The sequence below is a fragment of the Solanum lycopersicum genome, chromosome 1 (assembly GCF_036512215.1).
Source record: "Solanum lycopersicum chromosome 1, SLM_r2.1".
NCBI classification, from domain to species: domain Eukaryota; kingdom Viridiplantae; phylum Streptophyta; class Magnoliopsida; order Solanales; family Solanaceae; genus Solanum; species Solanum lycopersicum.
This window is the reverse complement of record NC_090800.1, coordinates 76,135,004-76,147,354: the sequence shown is the minus strand read 5'-3', so window position 1 is coordinate 76,147,354 and position 12,351 is coordinate 76,135,004. Positions and strand designations below refer to the sequence as shown.

At 31.9% G+C, this 12,351-nt stretch overlaps 1 protein-coding gene across 1 annotated transcript; it reads right to left on the bottom strand.

Moving 5' to 3' along the window:
- Positions 1-3,626: 3,626 nt before the first annotated feature.
- Positions 3,627-12,105, bottom strand: LOC101248612 (translocase of chloroplast 159, chloroplastic). The gene has a single exon (XM_010324783.3). It carries the CDS (start codon positions 7,817-7,819, stop codon positions 3,752-3,754), a length of 4,068 nt encoding a protein of 1,355 aa, XP_010323085.2. The 5' UTR covers positions 7,820-12,105; the 3' UTR covers positions 3,627-3,751.
- Between the last annotated feature and the right edge of the window lie 246 nt (positions 12,106-12,351).

Sequence of the window (12,351 nt, the reverse complement as noted above, 5' to 3'; positions counted from 1 at the left end):
ATGCCTACAAGATATTCTAATTTCAAATTATTAATACTTACATTTTTGCATCTTATCATATATTATTATAAGCATGAAGCTCAAAACTTAAAAGTTGAATTACCATTTTGCCCCTCTAATAAATTAAAACTAATATAATTTTTATATATATATATATATATATATATATATATATATATATATAAAATCTTCTTATTCTCATTTCATAATCTTGACCTTTCAAATTTGTAACATAAATGTAAAATAAAACAAAAATGAGTAATTATCAAGAAATTAAAGTAGATTCATGTATCTTTAAAATTAAATTTCATCTCTATCTTTTTTATATTTATTTTAACAATAATTCATGTGACTTTTCATGTTTTCATAATTTTGTTCTATAAATTTAACTTTTTTGAGAAGAACTTTTATTTACCACTCCTACAATTCTTGTATGTAGGAACTCTAAACATGTGAAATAATGTCACAATTTGAGGTGAAAGTTGTGAGATTCCCTTATGCAGTTACGAGAATAGATAAGAATTCAATTACTGAAGCATCAGAGCTTGATGTGTTAGTTTTATACTTATTTGTAGTAAGAATTATAATAAGACTTTTTTGTCTTTTCATATAGTTGAATTCTTGTTTTATTAACAAGTTGCTCTAAATTCAAATTTGTATTTTGTATGCTCAAATGTTAAGTTTCACTATAGAGACAAACAAAATGAAATGCCTAATTATCTTGCTCATGTGTACCTTTTTTTTTCTTTTCTCCGTACTTATAATTTTTTACATATACATTAATTTTCATCTTTAAGAATGAATGTGATAAAATAGGATCTTTACTCTTTTCTTTTCTTTTTATGGAAAAAAAAGATAGCTTGATGTGTTAGTTTTATACTTATTTGTAGTAAGAATTATAATAAGACTTTTTTGTCTCTCTTCATATAGTTGAATTCTTGTTTTATTAGCAAGTTGCTCTAAATTCATATTTGTATTTTGTATGCTCAAATGTTCAGTTTTACTATAGAGACAAACAAAATGAAATGCCTAATTATCTTGCTCATGTGTACCTTTTTTTTTCTTTTCTCCGTACTTATAATTTTTTACATATACATTAATTTTCATCTTTAAGAATGAATGTGATAAAATAGGATGTTTACTCTTTTCTTTTCTTTTTATGAAAAAAAAAAGTGAAACATATAATATTAGATTAATGGTGGATAAGTTATATATGATAGAATTTAATTTTATATAAAAATAGTAGTTATTCATAAATATCCTGATTTTTAAAATATAAATGATAAAACTTTTTACATCTTAGTTTTAAATATTTATAGTTAACTAATTAGTTTAAAGTGTTTGTGGATAAAAATTTAATACAATACTTAAAACACATTCATTAATAAAGTTGAAAGGTTTTGTTTTCCTTCACTCAAAGTTAATCTTACACTATCTAGCATTATTCTACCAATAAAACGGAACTATCAAGAAATTTAATTTAGATAGTTGTTATTTTTCCTTTTAGCTTTGCAAACTTATTTTTTTAATTACAAACAAAGTTTAGTTTATTAATTTCTCATATTATTATCTCGATGCATTTACTTGGAGGTCAGAAAATTGGAGTGTCACAATTAGTAGTATAACAAAGTAAGGAATCTCAATTAGATATATTTTATTATTTAGTAATATTATCTTTTAAGAAATAATACACTCATAGGTTAGACGCGCAAAGCGCGTGCTCGGAAACTAGTATTTTAAATATATGTGAAGAATCATTCTTACATGGGCTTGTGGATATAATCTATAGTTTTTAGACAATTTATATTAAAATTATCGTGAAATCCAAATTCCAAAGACAAAAAAAATGATACATCAAAATGCTTAAGAAGTTAGAAGATCTTTTATCTTTGACTAAATATTGCTCCTATTAATTTTTTAACAAAAAAAATGTAAAATATATTTTAACAAACTTTTAATTATAAGAAGATTAATATTGTCATTTTGGCTCTTCACTAAATTAAAATCTCTTTTATTTAACTAAATATTATTTTATTTATATAATTACTTAATTTAAATATCAATCATTGCACTTTAATCTTTAGTTATTTCCTTCTAATAAGTTTCTTATTTATAAATTTGAATTACTTAATTGTATTCTTAATTAAAAGGAGAATTTCATCTTTACTAATTAATGTCAAACATTTTATCTTCTTGAAATGTACATCTCGTGTAACTATAACTTTAATTTCAACAATTTTTACTCTATTCTATGAGACAAGAGAGACATTTTAAGGAAGAATTTCAATAATTTTACTCTATTCAATGAGACAAAAAAGACATTTTAGGGAAGTTAATCATAAGATAGCGTGCCTCCATGTTTGTTTTTGCTACTTTATTTTATCTTTTAAAAACAAATATAAAATTTCTATATCAAAATTATAATAAAGGGAGGACTAAATGGATTCAAGTTATCCATACACTTAAACATTTTTTAAAAGTTAAATCGCGCATTGCCCTTTTATTAATAAGTTTATACACTAAAACGTTTTTCATTTTACTTTTTATATTTTTATTGTTAACTCAAATACTATCTTTTAAAAAATTATGTGTTTTTTAATAGTTCAGATTCATCGTTATGAAGTAAACGTGCAACGGACGTGCCCATATACTAGTATATTATAAAAGATAGGTTGTCTGTTTAAAGTGTCCTGAAGTATTTTTCTCTTTGTCTTCTTCTTCAAATTTGTCCAACAACAATCGATAGTTCATCATTTCTTCTTAGATTTGTTGGATTTTGTGGAAGCTATTGACACTGTCATATGATTCTGCGTTGCTAGTCGCATAGTAAGGTGCGTGGGAACAAAGTCCCTAGTCACTTTTACCATCCCAACTATGTTGTCTTCCATATGTCTTCTATTTTACTTTTGTTGCTTCCACTTCTTCGTTCCCTCGGTGAGATATCTATCTACGTCCCTAGTTACTTTATCAACGCATATTTCTAACATATTATCTTCCTCATCCTCGTTAAAATAATCCTCGCCCAAATCAATAACATAAGCGTTAGTTGGACTAATTAAGTCCTGCTGCTAAGTCGCCTGGAGAATTACCTTGACCACCGGCTGAATTTTTATCTGCAACTAAAGTCCAATTTGTAGCTTCACTATCTTCTACATTGCTGTACTTTTCAGCTTGCAAATCAGTATATTTATCAGTTGTTAGCCGCCCATGTTCTCATTTTCCCCTCCAACAAAATTGGCCTTACACAACTCAGAATTTTTAGCAACTTCACCATCAACCTGTAGCAATTAGTTTCTGCCCTGAATCAGCCTACGCTAAGTCCTTCCAGTTTTATTGCTTCTTCTCGACTAGTTGTGTGACATCCATGTTGATATCGACAGGCTGGTTCACACCATGATACATGATTCATATTATGTAACACATAGGCAATGAACACAAAGCAGGAGGGTCAAATTTATCCATGTACTTCGAGAAATTGTTTCATATTTATCCACAATATAAGCTGTGGAAGAAATATGCCCTCGTTGTTATCAGATATGGTCCTCCGAATGCAGATGCAACAACTCTTTATCAGAACACAAAATCCTACAACATTTGATGACCTGTACCATGAGTATAACTCATGATTTGAAAGGAAGTAATTCTATTGAGAACTTCGGAGATCAAATGGAACAAATACAAGAAAACTACCACTAAAAACAATATTTAAAAATTATGGAGGTGTAACTGGCATTTGTCTAAGATACAACAACTATATTAAGTTCTTTCCACTTGTCTGAGGAAAAAGGGTCATCATTATTGCTCTAGCAATTGGCAGAAGTCCTACAATAGCAATCAATAGTTGATCTGAGGTGCTTGTCCTAACTGTGATTTGCCCGCTTTTCTTGCTGTTTAATCCGGCCCTAACAGCAATCTTGGAATTCCTTCCAACAGAGAACTGAGATTGCAGATTGCATCCCCATATGAGATCGTTTCTCCATTTCATCAAAGAAAGGCCGAGTGAACTTTGGTCCTGTCCAACAGGGTAATCTTTCTCTCTCAGACGCAACTCTAAGTTGGCTCCATATGCTGCATTACCCTGAGACATGATGGTGCCAGTACTTCCCACCACAACTAACTGTTTACCAATGGAAAATTGGTCCTCCAATTTCAATCCCGTCACTAAAGTGTCACCCAAGAAAGTAATGGATATCCCTGCAGCTGTTTTATTCGTTTTCAGATTTTTCACTTTTGTTTCTCCCTTCAAAATGTAGGCAAGTTGCTTTCCTACAGTTTGAATGTCGAACCCTACCATACTTGATCCTTTCTTCCCCGTCTTTGCTGAAACAGATGAATCCAAGTGGATGTTGAACTCTTTCTTGTCCTTTGTGAGCTGAAGAACTATTACTGCAGGAAACTGGCCAGCAATGGCAAGGTGATCCTCAATGCTCACACCATCATATCCACAATCATGGTCCCAGCTCTGGGAGTCCATAACAGGCCTTGCAAGAAGTTGAGACGAAGGTTCTAGATACCGGTATCTGTAAGTTGGGTTGTCCCCGTCAAAAGAATTTGGGAGCACCATGTCGGGTAAAGGGATTGCTGCTCCTGCTTGGCTCCCTGTTTCCTGGTCAGCACCTTCTTCCATGTAATCACCTATCTCTGCCTTGCCTTTCTTCTTCATGTCCCGAAGCCTTTTTAACTCCTCCCTCCATTGTTTCTTCTGAAACAGCTTCACACGGTAATCATACTCGTCAAAATATGCTCTCTTCTGCTCCTTGCTCAGCTTAGCAATTTGAGATTTCCTCAAAGGTCTGAAAGGTGGAAGGTCATCGTAATCATCAACTTCTTGATCGGAATCAGATGAATGTACCAGCTCAATGTCTGAGCCTATATCCCCACCAACTTGATTGTTAGAGACTTTAGGATGAACATTTGATTGTAACAGTGAAGATAAAAAGTATGGTAAAGGGAGTGAACGCTTGGGGAAGCCAAAAAGCTTTCTGTGGTCATGAAGATCTTGATCTTTCATGATGGAATCTACTTCTGATAAAATCTTTATTGAGTAACACAGAAGCAGAAGCTGCGATCTCCAATTTTCTCCATTTGGAAGCAATATATCTCCTTTGTCATTCTTTGGACTGACTGGGTGGTTTTCAACAAGAGCAAATGGAAGACTCATCAACCCAGCATTCATCGTGTGTGGATCACCTATGGAGTGATCAATTAACTGTTGAATGATACGGGAGCACTGAGCAACAAACATTTCATAGCTTACAGGATGCCCCGAGGGTCCATCTGGAGGACTTGAAGCAGCATGTGTCAGGGTAACAATGGCATTACGCCATATTGATGGACCAAGATAACTACTGATGGACTTGAATAATGGTAAATCACCAAGATCTCTAGACTGTGTGTCAATGCGGTCGACATAGAGGACTACATCAGGACTGTATTTCTTCATATATTTCTTTATGGACAACAAAGTTCTTCGGTTAATGGATTGTTCTGTCAGGGAAGATCTGAAACCAGGAGTATCCAAGATGTTCAATGTAACTCCATCCAGTTGTCCAATTATCTCCTTCACATCGGTAGTCGCAGGTACAAATGCATCTACCATTGATTTGGCTTCACCAAAGATAGAGTTTATTGTTGCACTTTTACCAACTCCTGTTTTACCAATAACCAGGATATTCAGAGAAAAATTCAAACTGTCTGTATCCTCTGCTTCCAACTCTATAGCTACCTTCTGGTCAGAGTCAAGGCTCAATACTTGAGAGGCTGACTTCCCTGCAGCACGAACCAACCGGTATAAGACCTGTGCAGCTATGGAATCTTCAGGAGACCGGTTTAGCTTGTGGACGAGCCGCAAAAATGTTATTCTTAACTGCTGTAATTTCTCAAGCTTCTTCTTTTCTTCTTCAGACAAAATCACTTCTGATATACCTTCAGTCTTATTATCAGATAGGGGAAACTTATCTGCATTTGTTGGCTGACCAGGTCTGGACGAGTGAAATGAGGATCCCGGGGTATCAGGAAGCTCCAGAGAAGAAACCTGTGTACCATCAGCTGATGGAATTGAAACACTTCTACCTTCAGGCCCAACACCGGTAGCAGCCCTCAACAGCATAGCCAGTGCTTCAGCATCAAACATCTCATTCTCTTCACTCTCTTCGTCTGTATCTACCTCTTCAGCTAAGTCTGTCACAATCTCAGCATCAACCTTTGGTAAATGACCCTCAGAAACCTCTCCATCGTAGTCGGCATTGGCTATTTGTTGGTCCGACTGATCTATGATAAGTTTCATACCACCGGATCCATCAAAGGTCAAACTTTCATCATTTTCATGTAAGAATAGGGCTTCTTCATTTTTGAACAATTTGACTGTATCAATGTCTTTGCATTTAGCTTCTAAGTCTGGATTTAAACGAGCCTCCCTGTGTTGTGTTTTATCCGATAACTTAGGTAGATCATCTTCAGCTCTGGTGGACCAAGTTACATCTGATGAAGAATATACTTGTTCTTCAGCTGTTGATGGTACTGAAATATCAATGCACTCCAAGCTCTCAGCTTCACTATCCTTGATGGGTTCATGATAAGATTCGGTTTCGGTTCTAGTGGCAATATCCTGACAATCACTTCCTTGATAAACCCCATCCTCCTTACTTTCTGATTTCTGACTGTCCCCGGAAGCTCCAGTATGTAAGATGATGCTGTTTCCAGAGTTCAAATCATCGGCTCCAAATTTTGATACTCTATTTTCTTCCCTTGGGCTGGAGTAAGCAGTATCAGAAGGCTTAACACCACGAGACGAATCTGCACTTTTTGACTCTACACTACTATCAAGAATTTGACTTTCTTCTGCTAAAAGCATTTTATCATTGTCCAACTCTTGTCCCAACAAAGTAGATTCTTTACTTGCAACCTGATACAAATCTCTTCCTCCTTCTAAAGTATAATTGGCCTCACCTCCCTCCGTTATGAAATTCTGAACAGTGTCAATTTCAGCTTTATCATCTTCAATACTGTCGGAATCCAAAACCATCTCAACAGTTTTTGTAATGATCAAGTCCTCTTCCATCCCAGATTGTATCGCATTCTCAGACTCTGATTCATAATCCGAAAAATCGGAAATTCTAACTTTTGGAGCACTATCTAACCTATCCAACACCACTGCATTCGGAATTCTAAAGACACCTGAAACATCATTGTCTTCTAGAACACCAGTACTCAAATACTCATCATCTTCACTATCCCAGGACAACTGTGCAATTGGAATGCCTCGAATTGCACTATCAATAACTCCAGTACCCTCAAGGGAAATATCTTTATCAGACCCATTCATCGACTCATCCACAACAAAAGGAGTATCACTAAATTCACCATGTCCTTCATCAATTTCCCTATCTACAACAAAAGGCCTATCCCTATATTCATCTTCCGCATACGGTTCAGTTAAAGAAGACCTAGAATCATCATAATCCCCCACACTACTACCTCTTTCAGCAATTTCTTCATCTGGGATTTTCACAAATGGTCTAGAAACAACAAATTGATTAACAAAATGAGTTTTTTCAAGATTTTGCTCATCTGGGTCAGACAGAAATAACCTTTCAGAAGCAGTTTCAAACTCATCCTCTTCACCACTAACAAAACCTTCAGAGTCACTACCATAATAACTACTACTATTTTTTGGTCCATTAACAGAGACAGAGTATTCAAAGTCGGAATCATCAATAGTAATAGGAGCTCTAATACCTGTTGAAGTGAAAAGAGGGACATTTGCAGGTGGGCTCCCTTGTGTTGTAGAAAGTGGAACACCATAATTCTTTGAGTCCATGGTGACAAAAACAATACTATTTCTTTAAGTCCCCCAATATAAAAACACACAGAAGAACACAAAAACAGGAGAAAGGGGGGGTTTTATGGTAGGTTTGCTTTTTGGGTTTTTTCAAAGATTGGTTTTTTTATGTTTGTTGTTGGTGATTGAGCTCATGATTATTGGTTGATGTAAAGGTTAGAGAAAGGTCACATAAACATAAACCATGGTGATAAGGTTCTTGGACCTCTTTTTGGCTTTATTTCAAACCTCTACTCTAGGTATGATATCACTCATAGGCATGTATATCACATTGAGTAGTTCTTTTGGCTTTTGTGTTTCCTTCCTTCCTTTTTTTCAACTATGCTTCGATTTAGGTGGACATAGTATTGGTATATATGTATATTATGATATTTCGTATACGTTTTTTTAAAATTTTGGTATTTACCATGGTATTCTATAGTATATATCGAATCCATGTATATTATATTTAAGCGAAAAGATTCAAATTTGTTATTGAACTTTGATTTAAGGGTCATTTACTGTTAAAAAGTTTGATTAATTTATGTCATTTTCATTTTAGTCTATTATGATTGAGATGTTTTAATAAAAATTTAAGTTATAAATCTGAATATATGTAAGTCGAAGTCAAACAAATTATGGTTACTGAACAAGCGTGCCGTAAAATATCAAAATTGTTAAAAGTACCGAATCATATCGAAGTTGGTATGGTAATGGCATAATATTTTGAGGTCGAACTTGTGAGATCTCTTTCTCCTTTTGTTGATCTCAAAGCTCGTCAAGGACTTGAAGAGGTACGTAGTTGTTTGTTATTTGACGGTTTTTTTTTCCTTTCCTTACACTTTATTCTATTTGAGAAATAAAGCTTGAGACTTGTATTCATTTCTTAATTATTGCATTTATGTATGTAATGGCTTGTACACGTGAGAATCAAATTTTGGGGGGTTTCAATAGAAGAATAAGTTTTTTGTTCTATCTTGATCTATTTTTTACTCTTTTTCGTTTGAGTTGAGTAGAGGTTGACTTGTCTTGTTGGGAAAAATTAGTGTCATCGCGTCCATTTTTTGGGTGATGACATTAAGGTTCAGTCTTATGTGTGGGGAGTGATTTAGGATCATAAGAGACCTCTAGTACTTAGTCAAGTTCAAAACCTCCCTACCAACTACGTTTTTTGCATTAGTTTGTTCAATAATTAATTTCAAACGATCATATCTCTTAACATACTGTTATATCCTATTTTAACTCTAGGCTCAATTGGTATACAACACATTGGTGATTTTTATGTTATTTTAAAGAGTTTCCACCTAATTATTTTAAAGGTGAATTAGTATGTACACCTATTTTGCTTAACTTACGCTAAATTAACTCTATATTAAGGTCTTATTAACCTTATATGATTCTAGGTAAAGGTTCTAATTTATCCTAAAGAAAAGATGTAGGCATAATACATATATTAGACCCTAAACTTAGCTTCAAATATTAATTTTGACCTCCAACTTTCATAATGCACAAACAAACACTTCAACTTTCCAACTTTTAAATAAATAAACACATGAGTCTTACATGACAAAATACACGTAGGACAAAAAATGACATGTAGGACATTTGCGTCTATTTGTTCAATTTTATGCAAGTCTAAGTGTCTACTTGTGCACATCCAAAGTTGAAAGGCATAAATGTGATTCGAAATCAAGTTAAATAGCATATTTATGTATTATGTCAAAGATGTAAGACATCCAAACTATGGTTGATTAGTTTTAAAAAGGAAATATATACTAAAAGATTAAATAAACGTCAAAGGAAATTAGTTAGAAAATATTTGTTTGGGTCTTGAAATCAAAAAACACTTTTAAACCTTGACAAACTCATGAACTAGAAGTAAATAAAAAAAGGTCATTCCCTCAAAAAAGAAAATGATTGCTGCTCAAGTAAATGAGTGCACTAGGAAAACATTTCTAAAACAAACTTAAGGTTAAACAAAATGTTGCTCTTTTATTTAAAAAAAAAATTGGAAGTTAAAAGATATTGTTATATATGGTAAGTGAAGCGTTAATAATTAGATTAAATGATGTAATAACCTAATCATCTAACCACTATTAGCTATTACCAAAAAAAAAAAAAGGAAAAACACAATCAAAATATAAGCTAAGCCAAAACAAATAAATACTAAATTAATTTCTAAGTTGAACAAATTTAAATCATAAAGAACTACCTTTCAAGCCATGAACTTTTGACATTAATTTTTTTACATTACCAATACCAAATATTTAGAAGGAAAAAAAAAAGAAACTTATACATCAGAGCTCTGCAAATGATTCAATTAGTCATGACCTACACTATATTTATAACTAAGAAAATTGAATATCCATTCCTTTTTATAATATGTTTCTGCTTAAAAATTAAACACAAACAAATACATAAGATGCAGATTAAGAGAACACCAAATGAATTCATTTGGTACCAAAAGGAAAGTGATTTATTGGGAGTAATATTGAGCATTTACGTGGAGATGAGTTCAGATAACTCACATTCCTCATAAATCACGTAGCCAACATGGGTAAATGGTCATATTTTTTGGACAAGTCCTTACTGTTTTTGAGCATAACTTAGTGGATTCACCTAGTTGAGGTGCTTTATACTCATACAAGGTATAAGATACTTTTGGCAATATGGATGAGTCGATGTATCATCACCAACATAACTCATAGTAATGATTGTCGGTTAGAGAAACTCCCAAATAAGAGTAAAAAGTAATTTATTGTATTTTGATATACATCCTTGATTTAATATCTTTTATTTATCAAGTTTTAAGCATTTCTTCTCTTGTTATTGCTTTTGAATTGAGTTGAGGTGAGGTGACTATCTTTCCAGTTATCTATGACTCAGTGTTTATTCTTAGGGGATCTCCAACCCTACACTCAATTTTAATTTTCAAATATAGAGTTTTTTATTTTTTCAGACAATTAATTCCAATCCAATTTTCTATTATACTCTCTAAAAAAGAATCTTTTTCTCTCTTCTCAATATTATATTATTATTTCTATTTTTTTTTTATTTTTTTATTTCATGATATAAATTATTAATTTTTTTCCAATAATTACTTTATATAATTCTCATGTGATACAAACAATTATTTTTTCAATTTTTTTATTTAATTATTTTATTTTATTAAAAAAATTTAAATAACATAAATTGCACAAGAATATTATATAATATATAAATTAAATGAACAAATTCAAATAAAATTGTAATATAATTAGATAAACATTAAATAATCACTCAATTTTTGAAATTCTTATGTTGCTCCTGTAAATGCTCTATTAATGCATTACAATATTCAAAATGATCATTTTTGTCCTTAGTTTTATTATGTCTAGCTAAAAATTATTCAAATCGGAGATTTTCATCTAACACCATTTCTATCGCTGGAGTTGGAGCCTCTACGACATCTTGAATTGGTGCATTAAGATCATGTTCATCCTCAATTATCACGTTGTGTTGTATAATCTATGTAGTAATATATCATGTAGCATTTTCTTTCTCCGAAAACGTGACGGACTTGCAATAATTGCAAAACTTCAAATTCTTGTTCAACATCTTTTTGACATGATCCTTGTTTCATCGCGAATTAATTATTATGTTATTATTGTATTTTATGTTGTATTTAAATTATTATGTTATGTATTGTATTGTTGTCTTGTATTTAAATTAAATGTTTCATCTTACCACTTTAATTTTGTATATTCTTTATAATGAAAATTAATAATAAAATAAAATTTTATTATTGGTGAAAATTATAAAAAAAAAATACATTAATTTGAAATTAAAGTAGTATATATTAAATAATATATTTTTTAAAATATTATATTACATTTGAAATGACTTACTAATATTAGATATTTAATTAATGAAACTATATGTAAAATAATATGTTAATTGGAAAGTAGTGAAAATAATAATAAAATATTAAAAAAGTAAAATACAGAGTCTGAATAGTAGTTCTCCAAATTTGGAGAACTACTATTCGACTCTCCGAATTTGAAGAATAGAGAGTAAAACTACTATTCAGGCTCTCCAAATTTGAAGAATAGAGAGTAATTTGGAGATGGATTGGAGCACCCATTCTCTATTTTACTCTCCAAATATAGAGAATGGAGAGTAAAATAGCGGTGGGTTGGAGATAGTCTTACATACTCAAACATTCAAAGTACTGTTGTCATTCGACTTGTATTTTATTATGATGCAAACACATGTTCAGGGTCGGCGTTGCGTTCACCACAAAAAAAAAAAATCAAATTGCCAACAGATTTTACCAATAACTTAAGTTGGTTAGTATTCTACTAATAAATTACCAACATATTTCTAAGTGGATTACATTTTAAAACTTAATAACTAAATTCTAGCAGATTAGCAAACAAAACCTTACTAACTAAGTATTTTCGTTGGTAAATACGGCGGAAAAAAATGGCGTCAAATTTAGCAACATCATATCAATGGATTACCAACTAAAATAATACTAAGACACTCCTTTA

Coding starts and splice junctions, on each gene's coding strand:
- LOC101248612 (XM_010324783.3), bottom strand. CDS start 7,819: ATGGACTCAAAGAATTATGGTGTTCCACTTTCTACAACACAAGGGAGC.